At 42.3% G+C, this 27,791-nt stretch overlaps 1 protein-coding gene across 1 annotated transcript; it reads right to left on the bottom strand.

The window, feature by feature from the left end:
• Window positions 1–244: 244 nt before the first annotated feature.
• On the bottom strand, window positions 245–27,051 carry radil2b (Ras association and DIL domains 2b). The gene is made up of 18 exons (XM_069156213.1): window positions 26,432–27,051; window positions 25,553–25,755; window positions 23,961–24,135; window positions 21,571–21,803; window positions 20,212–20,657; window positions 16,967–17,260; window positions 16,484–16,870; window positions 14,852–14,889; window positions 14,498–14,751; window positions 13,266–13,378; window positions 7,411–7,675; window positions 4,451–4,623; window positions 3,746–3,890; window positions 3,458–3,639; window positions 2,067–2,505; window positions 1,779–1,981; window positions 1,315–1,454; window positions 245–1,224 (listed from the first exon to the last, which is right to left on the bottom strand). Exons 1-18 carry the CDS (start codon window positions 26,548–26,550, stop codon window positions 1,131–1,133), a joined length of 3,903 nt encoding a protein of 1,300 aa, XP_069012314.1. The 5' UTR covers window positions 26,551–27,051; the 3' UTR covers window positions 245–1,130.
• Window positions 27,052–27,791: the final 740 nt, after the last annotated feature.

The following is a 27,791-nucleotide window of genomic DNA, read 5'->3' as shown; positions in this document are numbered from 1 at the left end:
AAACGCGGAAAAAGAAAAGGATGCACTGACAACAAGGCAAAGAGATCAGGAGGTGTGCGAGGACATGGTGAAGTAGAAACAGGTGAAGGGTGAGGCGTGGGCTTCCTGGGAAGAGAAAGGTGGAGACAAACAAGGGCAGGCACAGGAATGACAAGACTTCAAAATAAAACAGGAAACCCAAAACCCAAACTGAAATAGAGACTTCAGCTAAGACTGCAGACATTAAAAACAAACCATGACAAAGGAAGAGGCAAAAAGTTCGTTTTTATGGTTTAACATGGAACAACCATCACATATCCAGTTGATGAATACAAGAAAAAAAGAAAAAAAAAAAGAATAGCAAAGGCAATTGCAACACCAAACCAATTTTGCGATGAGGGGAGACTTCCATGCAGGTTGTTCTTAGGTTTCTTCACTGAAGTATTTTTTCTCCTCTGGTGGACCATTTAATTGTGTTGGTAGAAGCAGAGGCTTTGTTGGGAAAAACGTCACCTTGGTAGAATTGTTCAAATGTTGCACATTGTCCTCTGTATGAGGTGCAATCAAAAACCTCTGAGACCGCTATTATTGCACCGCATGAAGCACAACACCGTGAGCGTGGACGTTGTGCATTTTGAATGAGCAGGCATGATGTCAAGTGCCATTGTCAAGTGTCAAGTGCCATTTTCCAACAGTTCAGGCCGTTTGCACCAAATATTTTCCCTCAGACGCCTCAAAACGTCACAGTGGAACTGAATTTTGTCAGTCTGACCCTGGGAGAGGAATTCACAGTGCACAACCTTTCAAAGAAAACCCGCCTGGTTGAACTCCTTGACCTGGTGCACCTTGCCTGGCTGATAAGCTTCATCGCTGTAGGCTTTCTGAAACATTTCAAGAGTCTCTGTTGCAGAGTTTCCAAGTTTGCTACAAAATGTGATTTACGCTCTGCGCTCAGTCCATGATTGAATCGTGCCCGAAACCACTGGTCACAAAAACATCTATAACTCAGGTGCTGATGTTGATTAATAAATGAAACTTGGAACTTTTGTCCTTAAAATGTTCTCCATATCCTGAACTTCAATGTTCAATAAACTCTCAAAGTCATTTCCAAGTGCTGATGGTGTATTAATAGTCTCGTAAGGAATATAGCGTCAGCATTCAGCCTGTACAGCCTTGGCCATCCACTCAGATCTGGCCACGAGTAGCCTCGGTCTGGCGCCTGATGACTGGATCAGTTCCCTTCCGCTGACAGAGGCAAACAGATAGAGCAGATGTAAATAAAGCTAATCATAAAAAAATCGGAGTTGAAAATATTCGGTATTACAGATTTCTTACCTGTGGTAGTCCAGTTCAAGCAGACTGACTCCGTTAACAGCCAGGATCTGGTCTCCTGGTACCAGCTTCTTACACTGGGCTGCGGGGGAGTCTGGGACCACTGCACGGATGAAGATGCCCTTCACCTTCGTTTGCATGTCCTGGAACAACAATTCAAAATATCGAGTTTTTCAGCTGGTGGTGAAATGTCAGAGAAACACAAAAAAAAATGTCCTTTCAAAATTGGTCCCTTTTGGAACTGCATGACGTCAGAGCAAAAATCGGTGTAAGTTGATTGTCGCGAACCCCCATTATAGAAGAGACGTCTGTGAAACTGTTGACAGGAAACCCCCAAATTTTTGAGACCTCCGTGTTGGCAGGTGTGGCGGGAAGTGTGTGTTTGGATTTCATCATTCACGCATGTTCAGCAAACACAACATTCACAGCAGCTGTAAAGTGAATCTTCACGGATCTCTTTCACTCACCCTCGTGTCAACCAGAGCGAGACCGAGTCCTCTCTCCCCTCGCTCCAGCTCCAAGCTGAAAACCTCATCATGACTGTCGTCATAATCGTCTTCTGCCTCCTCGCTCTCCTCCTCTTTTAGCTCCACAAGTTTGTTCATACTGCTGCAACCTGTTTTCATATGGTCTGACTTCAGTGCAGCCAGACATTCAAACACTAATCCACCTGCAGAGAAAACAAAGAACATGTTCACTTTCATTTGTTCATGACGCAGATTAAAAACCGTGACTGGAAATGTTTTTTTGTGTACCTTCATTGTGTGTCTCCTCAGCAGAGAACCAGGAAAGACTCTCACTGCCCGCCTTCATCCATTTACCCTGGTTTGCCCCCACCAGGTCACCCAGCTCGGTCATGAGGGGGGTGTTGGGCGGGGTGAGGAGACAGGACGGGTCCAGAGCCGACCTCCTCAACTCGCTGCTATCAGTCTCTCTGACCTGCAGCTCCAGATTTCGTAACTTTTGGGACAAAATGTGGGCAGCGCAGGAGCTCAACTCGTCCAGGTAGTGGGTGAGGAGCAGAGAGGGGGGCGATGGGGGTGAGGGGGGTAAGGTGACAGAGGAAGGTGACGAGGATAAACTGTTTTGGACGGTGGTCTGAGATGAGGTTTCATCAAGCGGTGAAGTGTCCAAGGTTTCCAGAGTGGCGTTTGGAAGGATATCCGTCTCAGTGTCCATCTGGACGGTACCACCCTGGAGAACAAACAGTATCAGAAAAAGAATACATTAAAAAATAAAAAAAAAATACATCTGACATTTCACATGGGTTTGAAACCATTCTCATGTCTATACTTTGCCAGAGTCAACAAGCCGTTAGCTTAGCATTAATTATTTGCGAGGTTTAGAGGTGCTTGCACCAGAGACTGTAAATAAAAGTGGACATAACATTTGGTTCTGAAAAGGGAGGCCAGTTAGGAAGTCCCTTCAAGTGCAATACAACTGAGGGCCAGTAGGGTCGGCCTGAAAAAGGCTCTGGGTCCATTCTACTTCTCTCATGAAATACAACGTCAATGAAAAATTTCCACAAGTCATTATGGCGGTAATTCTATTGTGAAAATAATTCAATCGTTAATTAGATATACGCCTCAAAAAGCGGTATATTTGTTAGCATGTGTGTTTGATTGACTGTGGTGAAGTCAGGTTGCTATAGGTGGGCGAGCGTAGTGTCCGTAAATCAGAGTCAGATTCTTGCTCCTCTCCAGTTTGACCAAATATGTTCACTTTTGGCTCCAAGACAGATGGCAGAAATACCAAACTCAAAGCATGCGAGTGGACCATGCCACTTTTTTTAACAGTTAAATCTGCATTGATCGATGTTTCATCGCTTGAGGGCAATGTTTCAACTGTGAACGCAACAATGACATAAAATCTATTTATTAAATAGATGCAGCCAACATGTTGGCAAACAACTGATATGACACAACATGCATGTAAAATCGTGTTTCTGTCCACCGGGCGAATGTTTTGGTTTTCACCTACTCCAGAGGGAGATACCTGCCAGCTAAATGCTCCTCTTTGTTCACTTGCGAGTCACAAACTTTATTTGTCTGCTTCAAGACTTCATCATTTTTCAGTATTATTTACATATTGCACTTATTTCAAATATCATGTAAAAATTAAGAAGCATAAATGGCATCGTTTCTACCTGCTGCTCCCCAGCAGCTGTGACATTTAACTGGGCGTCAGAAAGGGTGGAGATGAAATCTCTGAGCTTGTTCAGCTGTTCCTTCAGGCCCGGATCTGTTACCGGCCTCCTCAGCTGGAGCTGGTAGCCCCCATCGGGCAGCAGCAGTGGATGGTGGGTGTCAAAGCTCTCCAGGATATCATCTGAGGAGGGAAACGACATATTGTAAGATGAAAAAAAAAGTTAAAGATAAAATTTGTTTCTGAAAATCTCACAGCTGATCATGTTGGTAGTATGTTGTCCACCCACCAGTTCTGTGCGCTGCTGCTTGGTCCTGTTCTGACGGAGCCAACTTGTGTCTGCAGGAAGACGCTGGGCGGTCGAGACCCAGCAGGTGGTTCAGCTGGGCGGGACTCAGGGCAGGGTAGTCAGAGCGCAGGGACACCCAAGATGTCTGCGCACACACACGGGGGTTACATAAGAAAATTAGGCAACGATATTGGGTCACATTTTGATGACATCCCACAAGACTTACAGGGAGTGTTTGGGGGGGGTTGAACACTGTTACACCAGCTGCTGCACACAATAATGGAGTCCAAAAAACATTTGTTTAAGTAACACTTTTTTTTCTGAGACTGTCAGAAAACTATATATTTGTTCAAGGTGAATAGCTGTTCTGGTGTATTGGATTGCATTTCAAAATAAATGCCCATGTTTGATGGACTACAAATGACAACCAAGACAAGTTTAATGTTTAATTTTTTTGTCCACTCTGCAAAATTCACATCATTCAGTCCTCTGTGTGTTATGTGTCTGGTGATGAATTATAGTTCCACACTGTAGAATGTGTGTGTGTGTGTGTGTGTGTGTGTGTGTGTGTGTGTGTGTGTGTGTGTGTGTGTGGGGTGTGTGTGTGTGTGGGGGGGGGGGGGGGGGGAGTGTGTGTGTGTGAGGGGGGGTGTGTGTGTGTGGGGGGGTGTGTGTGGGTGTGTGTGGGGGGGGGGGGTGTTCTACCTGCAGTAAATTCTTTCTAGGCGTAGCGAGCAGATTGATAGCCGACGAGAGAGTGTGTGTGTGCTCCAAGGCCAGTTCTCCCAGTCCAGCTACACAGGCCCAGTCCAGGAGCAAGTCCAGATTGGCCCGCATTCGCACGCCTCTGGACCACTGGTAGAAACCTGGCTCTGCGCCTGTGAACACATCGGGAGAAAGACATCTTTGGATCGAGCGATTTGTTCAACACCATCATTTTACTGTTGTCGGCCAACACAACAGCAACGTTATTCAGGAGCTTCTCTGTCTGTGTGGACATTAGAGGCATGAGACATGTGTCCGTAATTCATAATTTTGACAAACACCACAGAAAAACAACAATCAAGATGCAGATTTAAAAGACAAAATGTATCTTCTTCCTGCTTTCACTGCTGCCACAAAAATGACTCAACACCACATCTGCACAACATCCTGCTGCAGTTAAAACACCAAATGTAAATTAATTCCCCATGACATATTCCTATAAAAGTTTTCATATCCTGAAAAATGAAACTGCTCAAGTACACAGTGGGCTAATATATACATGCGGATATATTAATATTAACATTACATTATCATTTTTTAACACATACTTTATGCTTTATTTGATGTCTTTTCCATTGTTGTTCATTTTAATTCAATTCAATTCAATTTTATTTATATAACGCCAAATCACAACACAGGTTATTTCATGGCACTTAACACATTAAAGTCTTCACAGCAATACTTTACAATATTATACAGAGAAACCCAACAATTCAACAATTCCCACATAAGCTAGGAGAGAAAAAAACCTCCTCTTTAAGGGAGAAAAACCTCCAACAGAGGGAAGGAAAAGGGAAAAAAAGAAAAAGAAAAATGTGTTGTTAATTTTACTTTTTTCCTCTGTTTAATTCAAATGCCACTCTGCACATGACTGAACACATTATTATATATAAATGGAGAATAGACAAATAACATCTTTCAGTCTAATTTTGAACTAAATTTCTCCCTGTCTGAGTTCCCCTCATGAAAAACAAACGTTCTTTGAGCTGAGTGAGTTTTAGTCAACAAGAAAAAGAAGACCTGCTGTATCCTCTAATCTGCAGCACATTTAATCCAGATTTTATTGGTTTTATAGCCCGCCTCACACTTCGGAGGTATTACAATGGACAGATTCTGCAGAAACTGCCAAATCTCTGGACGGCCACTAGGGAGCACAGCTGTCCCAGTTAAACATGACAGTGGGTTTGAGAGCTGAGGTCTGGAGCACTCAGGAAAGAGCCAAAACACACCACGCTTAATCCACACGTGTTCTGGTAAGAAACTAACTGAAGAAGTTGAAGTTTCTGTCCTAATGGCAGAACCTCCACAGATAGTTATCACATAATATTATCAATCTGTTGATGTGATGAGGTGAACAACATTACTGTTAAGGCAAATTTGTATAGAAGATTTAGAGAAACACATTACGTCCTCTAACTTGTTTTCTTGTTTTCGTTTAATGCTAAACAAACATGAATGTTTGAATGAAGTTGAGATAGTGAAAAAGAGGAGAAGAAAAGATAAAATAAAGATAAAAGATAAAAAACGCTAATTATGTGACCTAATTAAAAGTTAATTGTTTCTTCTGATAAAAGTCTTTGTCACAGTCAGATCACGTTACTCTGAGCAGCAGTGATGGAATAAAAGTCTTAAAGCTGTCCCGAATTAAAAAAAAACTTGAAGCCAAAATGCAGCTGTAATTAATTCATGATGAATTTAGTGTTGTGGCTTCAGTTTGTTAAAATGCTGTGTTTAAACACATGGAAGGTTTGAGACATAAATTATTCTACTGACCTCTTAAAATATATTTTGTTGTTTATTACTTGTCACTTTAATCTATTGTCTGTCGTCAAAGGTCGGGGCAGTTGACAGGTTTTGTTTAGGTCCTCTGAAGTGAACCTGCTGTGGAGTGAGTTAATCGTGCAGCACAGGTTACCATGGTGACATAATCCAGTTAAAATGGGACCTGAGTCAAAACACAAGATAGCTGGATACCTGTTTGTTGTACAAAAGTTACACATCAAAGTGCATCCAGGTTTAGATACTCTGGTTTAGGTTGCAGTCATTGGTGAGGTCACTGAGCTCAGGTCGCAGGCAGGAAGGCTGATTAGAACCAAGCGGCAACCAGCAGTGACGTCACCTATTGATTTGTGAACGGCCGTTATGAAGCCTCGCGTTGTGAATTTTGCCGGCACCATCTTGGTAGTTCGGAGCAGTTTAGAGCCAGTAATGACCACATTTGGACGAGCTGGGGGGGAGCGAGCGCTGGATCTGACTGATCTGATTGGAAACCCGGCGAAACTACGTCCCGCCCACCGATAGCCGTAACCTGAGTGCACCACAGGCCTGTCAATCAAACAGACACGCCCACGAAAACACAGCTTTTTGACGCTTATTTATGATTAATGCCGGAATTATTTCCAGATGGACAGAAAACTATTAAGAAGCAGCGAGTTTGTCTTGTAAAACCAAGATAACTCGTGGAGAAATGTTATTGACTGAGAATCTTCTGAGACTTGTTGAATGGGAGTCTACGGAGCTGGAGGCATTTTTGAGCCAACCTCTAGTGACACTTGGTGGTATCGCAGCTACCACCAATAGTGGAAAGCTAACTGCTCCACACGCCTGTCAATCAAACAGACACATCCCCAAAAACACGGCTTTTTGAGGGCTAATATCTAATCAATGATGAGATTATTTTCAGATGGACATCCAGAAAACTAATAAGAGGAAGGGACTTCAACTAACTTCACTAACATGATAACTTGTGGAAAAAAATTTGACTTTGAATTTGAATGGGAGTCTATGGAGCCGGAGGTTTTTTGGAACATCGTGAACAGAACGGTTCAGGATGATACAGACAACGTAACGCCCCTAGTGGGCACTGTGAACGCGCTGCACGCCGGCTCGGATGCTGTTACCTCTCTCCATGAGGGAGTTGAAGAGCGACGCGTTGGTGAAGTAGAACAGGTAGCCGATGAGCTGAGAGGAAATCTCTGGGTGGACCTGGCAGTCCGACAGCAGCGTCCAGCTCTCGCTCAGAACCTCCACCACCTGCTGGATCCCTGCGGGGACCTGCAGTCCGCCGCCACCCAGGACCCGAGCGCTCTCGCCGGACGCCCGCGGGTCCAGGCTCTCCCTGAACGGGTTGCAGTCCAGCAGTCCTGGCAGGATTGGGAAGAGGACCTGGTGAGACATAAAAGCAAATGTGCAGCTCAGAGTGACTCACTGCTGGAGATTGTTGACAATTCCTGTGGGTCGATTTGAGGTTGGAAAAGTGGTGGATGTTCTGATCAGTGGGATAAACTAAAACATGTAACCCTCCAACCCTGATTTCAGACCACCCGTACATGTCTGCATGTCTGTCTCTCAAAACTACAACATTGATGATATAAGATTAGTTTGAAACAGGAAGACAGTTTCTAACATTTCCTCCCTTTCAGCCCAAAGTCTTTGCCGTTCTTCAGAGCCCTGACAACGACAGCTTTGTTCGGGCCTAATTGTACACAGACATCCCCCTTCCCCTTCAATCTCTTACACCCACCAAGCATCCGACGCCAGCGCCAGACGTCCATCCACATTCCTAAAAAGCTGAATATGGCTCATGTGGTCTTGGCATGGTGCTGCAGCGAGGACTGCTGAGTGAAGACTTCTGAAGGAATCCACTCTGAGAAGATCATTTTACATTTAGTGTAAGGCCCCCGCAGCCCGAACGAGCTCACACGAATGGGAGGAACATAACGGCTCCCATCACACGCGGGACAATGGAAATGTCCGAAAACATAAACCGAATAATGTCATGAGTGTTTTGCTGGTTGGAAAATGTCACGAAGCAGAGCCGAGCCAGAGACGATTCATTATCTCTGCAGCGCTGCATTCTGGGATTGCCACATGGATCCGTGGCACGTATTAGCCTGCAGTCAAACAATAAAGCATGTCGTCAGCTTACTTGTGCGTTCATTTTGATGGACAAGTAAACACGCAGTCTGCCCACAAGCCCGTTAAAGTGGGCCTTCATCCATCACGACGTTTCCTCGACTGGAAGAGCTGTGGCGCCTTTTGTTTTCCATCCAGCAACAATAACTAACATCACGTAGACGAGCATGACATATCCCCAAATAAACACAGATTTGAGAAACTGTTACCACTTGATGTTAGTCTGCTGTGAAGATGGAAGCATTACAGTGTCGCTGTCTGTCTCAGTGAATGGAAACTAAAAGGAAAATACAAACCGAAGCTCAGTCTTTGTTAAACTTTAAAACCCCTGCTGCATCCTGGATCAGACGTTATATAAAGCGCTGCCAAAAATCATAATGTCAACCAAACTCTGTGAGTGAAGGAACAGGAGAGCTGCTGAAGTAAATCAGGGGGCCTTAGTTGAGTTTAATTCCGTAGACTGAATTCACCACATTCCTCACGGATCCGAGCTTTCTGTGAAGTGACAGTCATGATGGATGAGCCGAGACGCCTGGATTAACCGACCAGTCCAGAAGAAAGAATCTGAAAAAAAAAAAACGCCCAAGAAAAAGGAAAACGACTCCGTCTCCCTCCTCTTTCTGTCACCAACCAACGTTTTTCATCACAGCCAGCGTTGGACAGTAAAACGTTACTTAACAATGCTTTCAGGCATGGTGCTCAAATTCTTCCTTATGAAGTGCCAAAAATTTAATTTGGACCGTTTATTTTATGATTTGACGTGAAATTACATTTCATTAAAATGTATTGTATTTTGCAGAAAATTAACAATCTGAACAATCAATCCCCAAAAATTAAATACAGTTTCATAATGTTATTGTTTAGAGGAAATTATTGTCAAAACCAGCTGTCTTGCCAATTTTTCTAAATGTTATCTTGTCAGCGCGCCACCGCCTCCATCTCTCATCTTGACTGGCAGCTGAAAGTCAGTGACGTGCCTGGTTGCTATGACGATGCCCCTCAGTGGGGGCAGTGAGCCTTCACGTTCATGCGGGGACACAGAGAGGAGACACAGACGGTTGGAGTCATACAGAGGCTGACGAGGCAAAGTGCAAAGTTGAAAAAAATCCGGTCACCGTCTCTGGCAGAAACTTGTCGTCAATAAATAATGCCTATATTCAATTTCATGTTCCTTCTGCATATTATAAAGGCTCGGTCGCAGGCTAGAGAGACACCACACGTTTCTGATTCTCACCTAAAAATTTCAGAGCTTAGATGTAATGAAAGCCGATTGGAGAGTTGGTGGGAGCACTCAGAGGGGATTTTTGCTAATACCATAAGTCATATTACAGTGAGTCGCACTGAATGTCAGACACAGTTTTATGTATAAATTGTAGATGGAAACTATGGGACAAAACACGATTAACAAAGATTTTTTTTCACTATATTTCAGGGGTCAAGAGTTTGAATCGTTGACATCACGTGTGACATCGCCCAGTGATTTTGTCAGAACTGTAACAGATATCAAAACGCCACCTGAACCGGTAAAATATGCAACATATTGTGACCTGTTTAAACTTGTAATGGTGTTTTAATGGTGTAAAGTACACCGGCGCTGCAGGGCTCCAAAGTAAGTTGGCTTTTTCACTCATCTTGACCATTTCCCATTCATTTCAATTGGGGAAAAAAAAAAAAAATCGCTGCAATTTTAGTAAACACGGGAGGATGAAATGTCCCAAAAGTCATTGCACACTATCCTTGATCGAGACGTATGGTTGGATGTATTTTTTGTATGAGTTTTCTGAAACCTGCGAGGAAGAGTTTTGCTGTGAAATTTCAGCGCATGATAAGATGAGAAGATGTGGGCCATTTTCATTGACACACTAATAATATAATGCATGATAATACAACACTCGTGGGCTTTATTCTTATGTTACACCACATTAAGAAGAAATTACTTACTATAGATACATTTTTGAAGGAAGGAGTTTCCGTGTAACAGTGATATTACTTTTGTTTTACTGAAGTAAAGATTCTGAATTCCACCACTGCATTACATCTACAAGTCTACAAATTTTCAATTATTTTACCAAATAATCAATACATCCCATTAACCCAGAAACTTTGTGTCTGATTAGACATATTGTTTTCTGGAAACGTATTTTTCTCGTCTATAATTTTCAGAGATTTCCAATTCATCCACACTTTTCACAAAGTTCAGTTGTTGAATGCGGGAAGTGCAGAACTACCGTGAAGTGAGGAGTTAAAAAACAACAACATCTAAGCAGATCAGTGTCGATGTACTCAGACAAAAACATCAAATTTGCATTATATTCTGTCAATGAATGAACAAATGAACATTATTTTTATGGATTATTTATGGATTCACTGACAAATCACATCTGGAAGTTATTTGGTTCGTTATTGGTTGGATCAGACAGACTTGCTGAGATGAATCACTGCTATCTGAAAGCAGGTAGTTAAATAACCACATCCTCCAGCAACCAAGCAAAAGAAATATACTGTCTCAAACTTGCTGCACAGCAACTAGTGAGGAACTCCTATAGTTTCCTCTCGAGATCCAATGTCATATCACTTCCTTCCTGTATGGGAAACTAATATGGAAGAGGCTAAAACCTGGCGCTTCAGGCACAAAATCCATCTGGATTCCAACTGGCAGGACATGTGAGACCTCGACTTGGCTGCTGCTAAAAGCAGTCAGACCAGCACTGTGCTAATACTATCACTGATGTGGTTCAATACTTGACATGGACGTTGCTGACTTAAAGCAACCCAGTCAGAGGTCAGTGGAAGAGGAGCAGCTGAGTGAACACCTCAGCTATCAGATGTTGTCTGTAGCTCAGCTCCCGATTGAGGAGAAAGAAATGTTGAAAGAAATATTCTGTCATTGTATGAAAAGGCCTCATTAGTATTTTTTGGATGGTGTTTTGACCCACACCCACACAGCTCAACTGGAAATTTGTCTGAAACTTTCCTGGGCACACTTCCATGGGTGTGGTGCTTCAGTGAAAATGCACACAACTGGATGTGGCTACAATGAAATACTGTTTTCTTAATTTCCAAGGAGCCCTCTGGAAATAAAACACAAGAATAACTCAATACAAACGTATACAGTATGAAAAAGTGCTGACTTACTTTCAGTGATAGGAGGGTTTGATACTTATGAAAATACACTTATTCAGAGCCTGCCGAGAATTAGATGAGAAGATTTATATAACTCTCATGTTTGTGTACTCATTAGTAAACTAGAACAATGAGCATGGAGAAACACCCAGCCTGGCTAACTAACGAAATATTCATAACATGATGAGTTTGGAGGAAGCAATTACCCAAATATCATGTGGTGTCATTAAACTGCATGCTTCTTGGACTCATCCCAGAATAATCAGTGGAAGTGTATGGAATTAGATTTGTGTCATAAATATCAAAGAAAAAAAAAAGAATTTGAGTGAGAACAAATTCACTAAAGCAAAAAAAAGTAATCTCAAAAGTAGAACTTATTGCATGCAATTATTTGTGTAATCATGTGAAAACTACTAGTGTTTTACTTTCTTCATTATATGTTCTGCAAAATATGTCACAATATGATGCCTCTGCTTCTTTTCTCCATGATTTGGCGTCATCTACCCGGACTGGAATTAAATGAAAGCTGTATCAATTTAAATAATGGCCACTTGGGGGCATTGAAACAACCTGTAGAAACAATATTCAAACATCAGTTATTATCGCTAACACGTGGGCAACCAGTTTCCTATTTACACATAAAACAGACATTGGAAAAGAACGGATTTTGGAGTCATGTTTCTGGATGCCCCATAAAACTCTAATATTCACTCTTCTGTCCAGCGGTTTGGTTTTTGATGAACTCCTTGGGAGCATCAACTGTGCCATCATTGTTTACTAGCTTGTTGCTAGTTTTCTTGTTGTTCTGGGTTTTGTACCCTCATGGTTGAAATGCACTTATTGTAAATCGCTTTGGATAAAAGTGTCAGCTAAACGAAGTGTAATGTAATGGTGCAGGGCAGATAGAAAACAGTGTGTTTATTAGAGCTTTTTTTTTTTTTTTTTTTTTTTTACTGAAAACAACTACCCAACATACACTGGAAACAAGGTTGATGAGCAGTAAGAGTAAATCCAAACAGTGAAGTTGCAGGATCTGAAAACCAAAACGACAAGCTGAAAGACACTAAAACAACCAACCCCGGAGTGCTGAGAGGAACTGCAGAGACAATTTACTATGGATTCATTACCAGAAGCAACAACTCTCTTGTCACTGTTAATTAAAAAATATTGATGAGTGCAGCTTTAACATTTTGCCTTGCGCAGCCTTTAATGTGTTTTTTGTGTTTTAAAAAGCAACACTGCTTCGTTTGTGTGCTCGATCTCTTCTCTCAACTAACCAGCTAAAAATATATAAGAAGTTCCAATATTACGTGGCAGTATGAATGCCATTCATCCTCCCCCGACACACACACATCCACACAAAGACCCCTTGGTGTCCTGCGTCTCTCCCGTGTCACAAAGCCCCCAGTGTGGTCTGGGAGTGGAGCAGCTCGGACTATTAGAAAGCTGTCAGAGTGGCTAACTGGGCTCTTTATTCTCAGCCCGTCTCTGATTATTTTCCTTTCTTAAGCTGAACATCAGTCAGCGGACCAGATGGAGCTGATAGTCAAGCCTCTTCTCAGCCGGCCAAAATGCTCCCGCTCGGTTAAGGTAACGTAGATGCTCAGCTTCCCATGCAAGACAGCAAGTCATTACACGTTTAGCTGTGACATTGTGTTATTGCCTTGACTAATGACTCTTGTTGGTTAACTAACATGCAATCGCACAAGTGTGTTACCTTGGTAATGTAGTAGACACACTGCTGGAAGGAAAGCATGATGACCTCCTCCAGGACGGCCGTTGTCTCCTCACTGGCCGTACGGACACATGACAGACGCAGCTCCAACAGCGCTGAAAGCCATATTCATGAATGCATAAATATCTGTGAAGTTACATTTTCTCCTGTTTTCCTGCCAACACAATATGAATCAGAACAAATCTACAAATCCAACTCCAAATGTGGGATTTTACGTGCAGGTTCGGTCCAGCCCTGTGTGGAAAAAACAGCTCAATAAATGCTTTTTAAGAAATAGCTGAGCATTTTGCTTTTAACTTTCAATCTGCTACTTTGCGTGTTTAAGATTTTCCATCTGCAACCGTAGCTTAACTCAGGTAATAATTTTAGCAAAAAAAGGAAAGGCAAATCCATGTAGTTCAAATGATTTAAGGTGATAAGGAAAACGATTAACACAAATATCACCTTTAATTGGAAACACTTTAAAGTAAATGGTAGATTAATTATCGTGAATTAATGCATTACTTCATGTATTAATACCTCATGAAATCATCAGGAAGTAACATGAGTTCAAAGTCTTTCATTGATCATCTCATCCACAAACAAATCATTAATTAAAGCATTAAATAAGGTGAGTACATCATCAATGATTATGATTTATTAAGCATGATCATGGTGAATTCTTTGCAAAAGACTTTGGGCCAGTTTTCGTCTCTGTCCATTTACCTGCTGGTTACTATAAATAACACACAAACATAATAACTCAAGACATAAATAATAAGTGAAAAACATGTATTCTTACATTAATTGTTTTGGCATGTTTAAAACAGTTTTAAGATCAAATGAGTCACCACTTCGCTCATGAGTAAGTGATGCTATGTTAATTTTTGCCAATAATTGATCATATTAATAAATTATAATCATTTTGGATCCCCTCAAAAATGAGATGCTTCATCTCAAGAGGCTATCCATTAATACACTTGTTCAAATGATGCACTCACCTTACTAATGCTTTTTTTTAAATGTGTTGTTAATGCATGAGATGATGAATGAAAGACTTTGAACTCATGTTACTTCGTGATGATTTCATGAGGTATTAATACATGAAGTAATGCTGAAGTCATTCATGCATGAATTTAATAATTAATTCACCCTTAAGTGAAGTGTTACCCTTATATTAATATCAATAGCTAGTTATTATCATGTTCACATGATGACTGTGGAACCTGACTAACCCAAGTTCTGCACTTCCGGGCTCGCGTCATCTTCCCTCTCCTCATCCTCCTCATCCTCCTCATCCTCCTCCTCCTCTTCCTCCTCCTGCCTCTGCTCCGTTCGAGTTCTCCACTCCAGAATCAGAGGCAGCTGGTACTGAAGGAACTGCAGCAGCTCCAGACTGTTGGACATCCACACCACCAGGGGGCGCAGTCCTGAGATCACCTCATGCAGGCTGAGAGCCTGATGGTCCTTTGCGTTCGTGTCTTCGCCACTGAGACGGCAACAGAGGATTAAAGATCTGCGGTGTTCTCTGTGAATTGTTTAAAGTAATTGGTGGCTGGAAAAAAAACAAACCAGTAAGGTGTGCTTACACTTCAGGCTGACCTGCGGCGAGCTCCTCCGTGTGGCCCTGCATGAGGAGATAAAACATTCTGTGAGTGAGTGCATTGAAATAGGGTCATGGTAACAACTAAAATCAGATCCATCTTTACGTTACAAGTAATTAGTGTCTTAGTAAAGTAACGTTTTAAATGAACATGGTGGGATCTACCGGCCACCTGTCTGCTCTCCATGTGTGTGTGTGTGTGTGTGTGTGTGTTATTACCCTGAATTAACCCACCAGTTACCCTATCTGCTCTGATATATTCCTCTGGTTTGCGGTGTGACATTTCAATCTTGGAAAATTGATAATTCATTTGCATTCATAAATTATTAAATGCCTTGAAATTCAATTTCAAAATGAGACCTTTCTAGACGACATAACCACAGACCAGCTCTATCATCACAGGAGCAACTTGGAAAATTAACAACTCTGAAAAAACCCAGATTCCTTTCAGCGAAATCATTTTTTCATATTCACGCCAACATTTTGAAAAGTAATTTTTTCAAGATTGTGATTATAGCAAATAAACTTGCAGCCATGGAACTAAAATACTCAATTAGGGAAAGAAAAACATCATAAAAAGATGAATGTTTGAAGCATTTCTGTGAAACGACCAAACGACAGTCTCCAGTATGAAAGTCAACCACCTTCACCCACTCATGCTGTATTCATTAGAGCCAAGAGGATCCCTGCGTGTTGCTTTGTGTGTTTTGATTCTTGGAGACAGTCTGTAAAAGCTACAGACATATTGGCAAATAGCAATTTGCAAAACCTGATGCTATTTTCTAAATGTACTTAGACGTTTTAGAACCTCCTCTGATTGTCTGCCAGGAATAAAAGCCTTTTTGAAAAAAAAAAAATTGGGAGTAATGTCAAGGAACTAAAAGGTCTGTGAAACCCTTTGCTAACAGTGTTTCACCAGCAGTCGAAAGCCCAGCAAAGACGAGGAAAACTAGTCGGCTACAGATCCAAAACGTTCCGACATATTTCTGCAAAATGCTGACGACCTTACTGAAACCATTCTGAAACAAATTATGGATGTCTTCCCCTCTGTTTATGCTATAAAAAAAAGATCTGGACTTCATCATCGGTCTTCATTGGCTCTATGTTGTAATGTTGAATCACGACGGACAAAGAGACAACAAACAAGAGTCTCGGAGCGGATAAAACTCAACCATGGCTCTGGTTGTGTGTGTGTGTGTGTGTGTGTGTGTGTGTGTGTGTGTGTGAGTGGGCGGGGTGGGGTGTGCTTCATCAGAACAATTTACATCTGTAAGTTGTTCTGATGAAGCAATCAAAAGTCAAATTGAAGAAAAACGCATTAAAATGCCAAAACTTATTTTCTTACAGTAATATAAAAGCTGGTTGTAATGCTATAATAATAATAACAATAATTGTTCATTTCTCTCTGTTCAAACTGAAAAGACTGCCGGCCGAATCGACAACATGCGATGTGACGTAAAGAATCGTCCGATATGAGCTTGGCTTTAAAACCTCTTGCCACATAATCAGTATTCTCGACACGGTTTCCCATTTTTTGCCCACTTGGTGCAGAACGTGCAGCGGTACAGTCTACGACAAGACTGGCAGAACTCCTCATATATCTTTTGCCATCACTCACCCACATGGCGCTCTGAACTCCACTCGCTATAAGCAGCAGGAGCCTGCGCAGGTCCGAGGTATGAAGACGCGCTGATGAATACTGAACACACAGACACAACAGAAAGGAAACGGTCAGCGGTGGTTGGTCATCGGCGCTGCTGCCGCTGCTGCTTCCCATCGCAAGGATCTCCTTGACGACGCGGTCCTCGTCCTCGGCCTGATAGTCGAGAGTCAGGCTGTGGCCGTCGGGTGATTTCAGAAACGGAAGGCCTCTGCTCCGGCGCTGCTCGCAGGTTGAAATGCAGGTGCTGCAAAGGATCGTTTCTCCAGTGTGGTTTGAAGTGGAGTGACGCAGCGTCCAGGGAGCAGCAGGAAAACTGGACTCCACAGCAGCACCGTTCACTTCCTTCAATTCAAAGAAAGAAATGAAAAAAAACCAAGAAGCATTTACATTTTGGTTGAAGGCAAACTGACCTGTCTGTCATCTTTGGAGCAGCCTTACCTTGTGCACCAAAGCTGGAGGATCTTTGAAAAGAAACAGGTAGTGCTGTCCGAACCCGATAACATCACCGGGGCGAAGTTGCGTCTCAGTTCTCAGCGCTTGGCCGTTCCTCGTGACCACGGCGTCCTGACCGGGGCGCAGCGTGGTGGGGCCGCCCACGCTGCGGCGATGCAGGTAGCAGTGTCTCGGACGGATATCGGTGGCAAAGAGAAGGATGTCAGCCTTTGGCCCTTCTTCATCACCTCGCTGACCGATAATGATGTTTGGGCCCGCAAGTAGGTAGATGACAAAGTCCTGAATGGAGGAATAAACACGTTACTTTGATGTCGTCTCAAACTCATTGCATCCAGTAATCTAACATCTTTTCTGTCGGAGCTCTTGTCGTTGTTGTAAATACTTGTTGTGTTTCTTGTCACTTGATTATCTAATTGTCATTTTCCTTTTAGCTCTCTTTTAGTCTGCACCACTTTAAAACATCTTTCTTTTTAGCTGCTGAATGCTCAACTATTTTCAAAAGCTAATTGCTAACTTTGTCATAAAGGAATTTATGCCGAACAGGTCGAGCCCTGGGATTTTTTTTGCTGCTTATAAGAGCTTTCCGCCGTGTGTGGAAAAGATGGTGGCGAGAGTGAATTAAAGCAGTTAAGTTGCTGGCCGTGAAACCAAAACAAGGAGCTAAAAGATGCTAAAATGCGCTGTAGTTAAGGTTGTCTGCAGAGTCGGGCAATAGTTCTTGGCCGGTTGTCACTATGGGTGACATCCTCTTGTTAACACATCATTTGACACACTGGTTCTGCAAAAAAAATGTATTAATGCAGTTTTAAGTGCAGTTTTGAGTTATTTGTATTTTATATGGGTGACTGCTCTGCTAAACTTTACTGAGAAATATTGCATTTTTTTACGTATATATATATATTTATATACTGTATATATATATACATATATATGTTTTATATATATAGATGTTTTATATATATATATATATGTATATATATATATACTAAACTAAACCTATATATGTTACATATATAGATAGATAACAAATGAGTCAATGTTAATTGCTGACAAAAAGCAAGAGTGACATTTAATTTAGCACTGACATTTTTTTATTTCCACCTTCAGCTATGTACCAAAGCCTCAGTAAAAGCTTAGCAGTCTGATCATGTGGAGGTATTTGAATTACAGTCCTGATCCAAGCCTGATTAGACAAACAATGTTTTATTAAACCCAGTAAGTGGCAAGCACAATGTGCTGGGATTATTGTGTTTGACGTTCCCCTTGTGATGTCTGCGTTTTCCAACCGGACAAATTAAATTAGGTCAAAACTAAACCTTGTTTGCAATAGTGTTTGTCGGTGGGGGAGATGATTATATTCTTACATAGGCTTTTTTGGAAAACAGCTGTGACGCACAGTCAAAATCACCGCAGTATGTGAGAATTACCATCTGTGTGTGTGTGCCAGTTATCCACCGTTAAAGAAACACTGGTAATCAGTCAGGAAGCAGTGCCAGGGTTGTCTTTTTCTGTTTCCTGATCAGCTCCCCGACCTTTCGCCCAATGGTTCTCTCCTCAGTTTCTCGCTTTACACGCAGAAAACATGCTGCTTTGTCTTTGTGTTTAACTATAACCTAAGGGCATACGCTTTACATTAAATTCACTTTTGAATGTAATGCATTGCACATGGGAACATGTAAAGAAACCAAAAGCAGCCTGCATGCACACAAAGCTGTGAGGAGGCTGGTGAGGAGGTTCGGTTAGGAAAGTTGGTGTTCAGCTGTCCATTATCACGCGGCACATTTGCAGTTCATACAGATAACAAACCGAACGACACAACGAGTCCTTCATTTTTGACAAAGATTAAAAGGACCAAGCTTCGTCGTCGACGGCCAGTGAAATGACAACTGTCGATTTTAACTGCTGAAGCGAGCCAGTTAGCTGGTGGAGCATGAATTGATCCAACAGGCTTGTTAATGTTTACACCTCATTTAAAAAACAAAAACCCCATAAAAGTCATTAAAATAAACCTTGTGGTTCTTCGATCACAAAGTCGCCCTAGATTGTCCTGAGCATGAGAGTAAAAAAGAGAAAAGCATGTGTTCTTTTTAAATGAACGTACTTTGGCCACTTAGCTAAAACTGTACTTTCATATATTCCAAGTGATTTGACTTTTAACATTATGAAGGAAAAGGCTTTGAGGTTCACATTTTATGTGTAAGGCGATTGTTGGCTGGGTTTTGCTGGAGCGTGAATTTTGCTAAGTGCAGGGCACAGATACTAAAACTTACCGAGCACCGACAATCAGTATCCAGTGTGGAAATACGACACACAGTTGATGAAGTAGTTGTGTCGTAAATAGGACTTTTTTGGTTAAATGTCCCACAAATGACTAGGAAGTCCAGGAAATTGTGTGCTCTTTGGCTTTGTAAGAACCATTTGGTTACTGTTGTGGGTTGCATCATACTTAGAACAAATAAATTGGGGCGCCTTGCTGGAGGAGCAGCAGCTGAGCCCTGCATATGCTGAATAGTCAGTTTGACAGCCGTGAAACCAAAACCATGAGCTGAAAGATGCTACAACGCTCTCTCCCTGAGGGTGACTGCAGAGTCAGATGATCATATAGTTCTGAAGTACTTGTACTTTATTTAAAGAACTTTACTTTACATTTCTACTCCAGTACGTTTTACTGGGAAATACTCGAACTCCATTTTTGAAGCATGTGATAGTTTTGATTACCCAGAAAATTTGGTTTTGAAGATGTTCCAATTAGGCTCACAAGCTAAAATTGTGCTGACGGTTTGATGCATCAGTAATATACACTTTATAATGTATATCAATGGAGCATAATTCCACAATGATATTAAATGATGAGCTCTTTGGCTTTGTAAGTAACGCTTGGTTCCCGCTATTTGCCAGTGGCGGCAACATTGGCAACATATGCTATTTTGTTTTTAGGTTTTACTCAGGTTTGACTAAGGTCAAAAGGTAGTATTTGATTGAATCATGTATGATGAGCACTAGACTTCTTTTAATTTGAAATGGATACAGGAAGTCATTCCCTCAGTGAGTCAGTGATGGGCATGTTTAAATGGCTGCACTTCAGGCCAAAAAAACACCGCCCTCTGCTACCAAACTCATCACATACACCATACGTCTCTCGCTGCAGCGTCACACTCCAACATGCAGAGAAAGTCAAAGCTTGACACTCTTTCAGGATCAGTAGCAGAGTGTGTGTTAGGATGAGATACCTGTGCGAGGCTCCAGCCCTGCAGCAGCAGCAGGTACGGACAGTCGTGAGGAGGGTGAATGGAGTACTGTGTGCTGTTATCGTCGCTGCTCTCCGTCTCCCCCCTCTCCGACTCCTCTCCTTCCCGCTCGCCCCTGGGCCTCGCCGGACAGAGGGGCTCTGTTTTGGCCCGAGACCCGCCGTCCCCCTTGGAGAGAGCCGCGAGGCTGTGAATGTGATTTTGTTCTGGGTTTGTTTTGGGTTGCACCGCCGAAGCGTGACTGACGCCCTCGCCTCCGTCCTTGACACACGCATCGTGATCCGTGTCCTGCTGGGTCTCCGTATCTACCAGGTCCATCTCGCTTTTGCTCCTCCACAGTTTCTGGCTCCGACCCCAAGTTTTCTGTATGAGGCTGGAGGTCACTCTGGAGCGGCTCTTCTGCAGCTTACGCGCCTGGGCATTGATTCCTAACACAGAGATGAATAACAGATAAGAGGGCTGGTGTTGGAAAATAAACGAGCTGCTACGTAAATACATGAAGCTCGGGGCTAATGGAAGGTGGTGATAGAGCAACACCTGTTTGTGTTGTGTCATTTGCACATGCCGTGTTGACGCCAAAGTCAACACGGAGAAGCCCCATACAGGAAGCAGACCTCAGCGGAAAGAAAGAGGGAGCTCATGGAAATTACAAAACCTCACAGCAGGCATCCACAAGCTGACACTGATAGAAGACTATCACAAGCTGCGCCATTCATAAACCAAAACACATAACAGGACGCACTTTTACACCACGACCACAGCTGTGTCAACCACAGCCGGGATTCCAGTATAGAAATGATTGTAGAAATGACAGAAATCGGTCCACCCCGCGCCTGTACAGCACCATGTAGTGTTTGTGTCAAGCCTCTGTGGAAAGTTCTGGGTATTTTTGTGTCACATCGTGCTTTATAGATATAAGTGAATCTGATCATTAGCACTGCAGAGCCTTTCGAGCTTTTTACTGCTTACAGTAAAGTATTAAACAAAGGGTGTCACTGGAGGACTGTTTAATTGAATCACCAACTGTGTCTGCAACATTCAATAAATGTAAAGTTTTAAAGAACATTTAACAGCAGTGAGAGTGAAATACACATCCAAATTTGTAACAGAAATTGAAAGAAAGGAGAAAAAGGAATACTAGACCTATTAAAATATAGTTTGGTCTGTGTGGCTTGGCTGATTCTCACTGGAAAAACAACGTGCCAACAAACCACATTTTTACTGAGAACCCTAAAACTGGATTTAATACTGACAGTTCTTCATTTAATGGTAAAGACAAGCAAACACCCCGATTCAGGATGTGGTATCGCTCCTTATAAAGGCCCCGAGGCTGCAGCGTACCAGCAGTGATGGTGTCCTTCTCTTTGGACGTCTTCTCCTCTACTAAGCTTCTCTTCTGGATTTCGAACCGTCTTGCCAAACCCTCTCTGGGTTTCCATAGCGACTGCAGGAGGAGGGGCTTCTCGTGGTCGCCCACCACTCTGAACCCTTCTGTCCTCCACTGATGATTGGCGACAGAGCCAATGGTGTCGCAGAGAACGTAGTACTTGGCCTCCTCCTTGCTCTGGCCATACCTGGGTCACAGTTAGCATAAAGGTTATTCCCATTGACATTATTCAATTATTGGAAGTTCAATTCAGAAACTAATGATATTAGCTAATGTTGGCAAATATTCTCAGGTAACACAGAAAGACTTTAAACATGTATTTGTCTATTGTTTTGTTCACTTCAAGGTAGCATAACAAGCTAAACACACCACGGAGCGCAGCACCATAATGTAGACGGAGCGGGGGTAAGCTATAACCTTCATGAATGACTAATTCAATTTACATCACTTAATCAAAATCAGCACCTGAGTTACATTAGCTTTTGTGAGCAGTGGCATGTGCACATTTGCCATTTCCCCATGGACCTGAAACTTGAGCAGGGAGCGCACATCAAAGTTTATGTCAAATTTTTGGGAAATATAAAGAAGTCGCTGAAGGAGCCAAATCTTTTGAGTAAGGGTTGTGGGGAGCTACAATTGTGTTGTTGTGGCTGAGAAAGGTTTTCATGTTGGAAAACCAAAGTGCCAAGGCGCCACAGCTCAGGTTGTTTGCAGCGAATATTTTCCCTCAGACTCCTCAGGACGTCACAGTAGAACTCGACGTTGACAGTCGGATCCTGGGGGATGAATTCACAGTGCACAAATGTCAAAGAAAACCCACCTGGTTTCACCTACTCTGACTCGCCTACTTTGGTCTTGGCGAGCCACTCCAAACATTTCCCCCTGGCTCATTGCAGCCAAAGTCTTTCTGAAGCATTTAAAGTGTCTTTGTTGCTGATTTCCAGAGTTTCACACTCAATTTGATATGCACGCTCTCTTCAAGTTCATGGTAAAATCATGAATACACCGGAACCACTGCTTTCCAAAACCTGTGTAATTCTGATTTGGATAAAGCACTGTAACTTGAAATACTTACTCACAAAGGTTAAAGTTTCCCCCTGCACTCTGTTCATGCACAACAGGAGCAGTCTCTGAACTTTCTAATTGCCCCTGGTACTTGTTAGCAAACAGTTCCCATCCAGCAGACTCAGAGCAACATCAGCATTCACTTGGAGTTTGCTTTTTTTCTGTCTGCCTAATAAATGTAAATCAAACATTCAATCTCCTTTTAGGTCTGTTTTAGGTTTTCACCAGCTCCACCAGGGACATACCTGTCTTTATACATGCTAAGTGCTACGCTATGTTCACCAATTCATTTCTATCTTTGTCTGTCTTCTGTTTGGTGTCAGGTACGTGGTGTACAGAGGGTTTTTAATAATAGTAGGGTTGTGTGGAGTGAACTGAAACCGAAAAGCTGCAGGTCATAAAACTAAAACAATGAGCTTCAAGAGGCTAAAATGCTTTAAGAGCAGCTTCAGAGTCAGGTGATGAGTCTGCACGGGTTCCTCAATCTGTGCAACACTCATCACATTACACGTAGTGATATGACCCACTATGAATATAAAGATACTGATCAGCTTTAACACTGATGTTCCAGAAGAAAGAAACCCTGATTTTATGTGTTTCTTTTAACCAATCAAAGCTAAATTTAATGGATATTCCTTTTAACTTGCAGCCCAGAAATGAACTTATCAAGAGTCCTAATGTTGTTATGTGCTCAATGTTAAACCGTTGTAGTAATGATGACACAGCTAAATGTCACTACTACAGTATAAATTTTTCACTGAGGGAAGAAAAATGATTTAGTCTTTCCTCTACAAGCTGAATACCACTTGCATTAATCATTCCATTATGTTTTTGGCTGAAACATAAGCAGAGACTGACAGAGCCTGACTCTCTGGAGAGGCCACGCCGACACTGGCTGTCTTTCACATAAGTCTGTGGTTTGTTCTGGACCTGTTCACAAGTACTAAATAAACTCTTTGGCACACACACACATACTGTGTGCACTGTACTGCAATTACAATAATAAAAGGGACAATGGCTCAATTTGATTCTGTTCATCTGAAATCTTCGATGCACAACAACATGAACGTGTTGACCTTTCATCAACCGCCAAAGCTTCAGGCATAAAAAACAGTTGTGACTGCTTTGATATACAAATGATGTAGCACAGAGTCAAACTGCAGCCCAGGAAGCATGCGGATGGACATAACTCACCCCGTAGACACACAAGGACGCACATACAAAGCAGAAACATATGGCACACAGACGCACCCAGGCACCGGATAACACATGGTCTCACCGTTCCACGGCCTCCTTGACCAGCTCTTTTGCACTGGAGTGTGTGGTGGCCAGGACGCTCTTGTAGTGAGCCCCTTCACAGATTTCATTTCCAAAGATCTTCAGGATTCCCGGGGCAGTTATCTGATTGGACAGCTCAGAGGGGTCCTCGGCTATCAGAGCATCTGCAGAGATCACTGTGGACCAAGACCAGACAAGGAAAAGAGTTTCAATGCTCGGCCTCAGCTGTGGTTCATTAGTACTGACACAAGACCTCCATCACTAAGCATTAGTTTTGCAGTGGGCGATTTTACTGACCGGAAATAATACAAGAAATTCTCCGACCGAGGTAATTTAAACTGGTTTCTAGATTTCTGTTCAGAAGTGCCTTTCAAAACCACATAAAAAAAAAATCAAGCAATTTGATAATTTATAATGGCCACGCGGCAAGCAACAATGACGTCACCCATTGGTTTATGAGGCCTTAAAATGTGATTTTGGCGGTTGCCATCTTGCTAGTTCGGAGTTCAGAAGTGACCATATTTGGACAAGCTGGGGGGGAGCAGGCGGTGGATCTGACTCGATCTGATTGGAAACCTGACGATACTACGTCCCGCCTAACGATAGCGGAAACCTGACTGCACCACAGACCTGTCAATCAAACAGACAAACCCCAAAAAACACCACTTTTTAAAGCCTATTTTCTAATTAATGTTGGGATTATTTTCAGATGGGCGGCCACAAAACGAATAAGAAGGAGGGACTTTAGCTAACAACACCAAAATGACTAGCGGACAAAATTTATTGACTTCATATTTCATGAGAGAAGTTGAATGGGAGTCTGAGACGGAGGCTTTATGGAGGCAACCCCTGGAGGCACTTGGTGGTACTGCAGCTTAAGGCACTTCCGCATCGGCCTCATTTTTTTAGACCTAGAATCTACGTCGACTTTAATACAGATAGTATATATTAATACCTATGATATTGGCATTTGTGTATATATTTTGTCTTGTCAGTTTCCCAGGATGAAAGGAAAATGTAGTCAAACTACAGTTACTGCACAGAATGAATCAATGGTACAGATAACACCTCAGAGTAAATGCTATAGATGCAGAAAATTGTCGCAGTGTTATTTGTTCGGCCAAATTAAAGCAGTTAAGTGCTGCATTCACATAAAGTTTTGATAAATTGTTTTAAGTGGTAAAAATGGAAAAAACAGAAGCAGAGATATTTTAGCTTTTATAGGCTGGAATGGTTCGAGTTTACAAAAATGCTGCATCCTCTGTTTACCATGATGCCACCATTAGTATATTTTTGGTAGACCCTACCTGCCAGTTAAAAGCCCATGTCTTTCAAATGCTTTTTTTTTTTTTTTTATAAATATGTAGCCTCAAAGCCTAAACTGAGAAAACTCTGATGACATCATCAGGGTAATTATATTCCACTTTATCACTGACCTCAGAGCCACACAAAAGAAAACATTTAACTGTTTCCACAGACTCCTCCCTGTGACCAGTAAACTGTGTGAAACCAGTGGCTCATTCAAAGTAAGTGATTTATAAAATATTAAAAATCTTCATACAACATAATCTCAAACAAGTCTGTGTGACGTACTGCTTTCCTTCCTGGGTTGGATTGACAGTGATGACTTAAGAACTGTGGTCAGTGGCATGGAAACGTAGCTGGAGGCGGGGCCGCGTAGGAAGACACCTGAGAGGCTGTTGGTATGGCGACCGATGCGGCCCTTGCTTGCATTTCTGATGACCACGCCCTCGGCTGACACGCAGGTGGATGAATGGCCACTGGATGGAGCTGATCTGACAAATGAGAAAGAAGGACGGAGGGATAAAGTCAAGTAATATAAAGCTGTCACATTAGAGGAGGATGGAGAGATATGAGGAGAAATTAATGAGGGAGCTGAGTTATTAAAAGAAGGAAAGAGCTGAAAGGGTATCTTAATAGGTTGGTCAAAGATCAATGCAGACAAATTTATGTCTTAAGTATTCTAATATATTAGAAGGAGCTCCTATATCACCATGCTACAGTGCAGCATATACATACATGTCTGTCCCCAACACAGTGCACTCCATTCTCCTTAACCATGCCTCCCTGAGTTCTCTCAGGACATTAATGAAATAATGAAGTGTTGTTTGCCTCTGACCAAGCCTGTAAGCTTCTTATAACTGTGGGTTCAAAGGTTCTCTGCAGTTTTGCCACCACTTGGTGTAAAAACTATTTCTGATTAATAATATTAATGGCACTGGTGAGAGTCTGGGACAAAAAGCCATGTGGAACATATAGTTTTAAAATGAGACCTACTTTCAGTTCTGTTAGTTTATTTAAAGAATATAAACAATTACAGAGGTATTGTGTGAGTTTGGTTTTCTGAAGCACATTCAAAAAAACTTTCAAAATGCAAAAATAAAAACGTGTGCATTGGCTTGCAGTCATTATAACTCTCTCCGAACGTATTTGTGTTTCGTTCATACTCACTGCTGACAGACATTACTGGTCTTCCTCCCCAGCCGGACAAACCGTCTCTTTGGGGAAGCTGCCGGCGGTCTCGGTGGAAGAGAGCTCAACTCCTCAGAGGAATTCTGAATCTGATTCATTCCCGTCTGATCCACTTCGGTATTCCTGCTCAATTTAAACTGTTTTTAGAGAGAGAAAGACTTCCTGAAATGTCCCACTGGAGAGCAGCTTGTGATGCAAATTGCTTTGCTTCATTACTGAGATGACCCATCCAGGACAAGCAGCACAGCCTTTCAACTATTGCTTCATTTTATGCACTCCGGAACAGCCGCTACAGATGTTTCCAGCCCTCATCCAGCTGTTAGAGCTGTCCAACGACGACGGCTCGAGTTCCAACGTCACCTCGCGCTGAGCGGAACGCAGACATATGAGAGGAGGAAAGTGGATCCTGGCGATGACAAATCTGACCACTACCTTTGTGAGTTGTTCCGCGTGCTGCCAAAGGAGCCAGTTTGTTTCAAATTCATGACGAACCCGCTCTCCAGATGTGTGTGACAGCGCAACTGTTTGGACGTGCCAAGAGCGCACACCCGCCCTCCCATATTACTCCTTTCAAAATAAAACCCCCCGAAAAGCGCGTTTCCGTGTCCAGTTGTCGACCTTCCTCTTGCTGAGGAGGACTGAGATGGAACTTCAACGTACATCGTACAAACAGAGAGAGAGTAACGGGCCTCCTGTAAACCATAAACCCTGAATAAAAGTAACTCAAACTTCACTGCGTCCACGACTCCATCTTCTGGCTGCGCACAGAGCACAACTGAGATTAGGGCTGTTTATTATGAGAGAGCTTTATGAGCTGGATTACAGAACATGCAGGTGATTGTTCACTAATTGTATGGACAGATAATAACCTCCAAACAGAAAATAATCTTAGTTAAACGTGGACTATAGTTTGACTACTTACAGAAGATTTCCAGTATTGTAGATTTCCAGTACTGTAGATTTCCAGTACTGTAGATTAAAGTCTTCCCTTTAGAGATTTTACTGAAAAAAACAGGTTAAAAAACCCCAAAAAACCCCAAAGAAACAAAGAAACAAAAGAATAGTCGGAACCGATGCAGCCAGGCCTCATTCTGGCCTATAATTTTACAGAATAGGACGACTACATTTCCCATAATGCAACCAGTAGAAACTTTTATCGCACCCTGCCTAGTAAATCCTTTAAACTTCTTGGCCCAGTTTGAAACACAAGCTTTCTGTTCTGAACTGCAGCCTGAACCGAGATGGCGAACGATAATATCATCAGGGTACATTTGGCTTGACAGGAGATATTCTAAATACAACTTCTCTCAGTAGTACTCACTACACTAACCTGTATGTC

Source organism: Embiotoca jacksoni, unplaced genomic scaffold, assembly GCF_022577435.1.
Source record: "Embiotoca jacksoni isolate LCO1_2020_lvr unplaced genomic scaffold, fEmbJac1.0.p SCAF_20, whole genome shotgun sequence".
Lineage (NCBI taxonomy): Eukaryota > Metazoa > Chordata > Actinopteri > Embiotocidae > Embiotoca > Embiotoca jacksoni.
The sequence above is the reverse complement of the archived record's forward strand: the minus strand, read 5'-3'. Positions and strand labels throughout refer to the sequence as shown.

Coding starts and splice junctions, on each gene's coding strand:
- radil2b (XM_069156213.1), bottom strand. CDS start 26,550: ATGAATCAGATTCAGAATTCCTCTGAGGAGTTGAGCTCTCTTCCACCG. Junction 14,890..16,483: donor GAGTTCAGAGCGCCATGTGG/GTGAGTGATGGC, acceptor CTCCTCATGCAG/GGCCACACGGAGGAGCTCGC. Junction 2,506..3,457: donor CAGCTGCTGGGGAGCAGCAG/GTAGAAACGATG, acceptor TTTGTTCTCCAG/GGTGGTACCGTCCAGATGGA.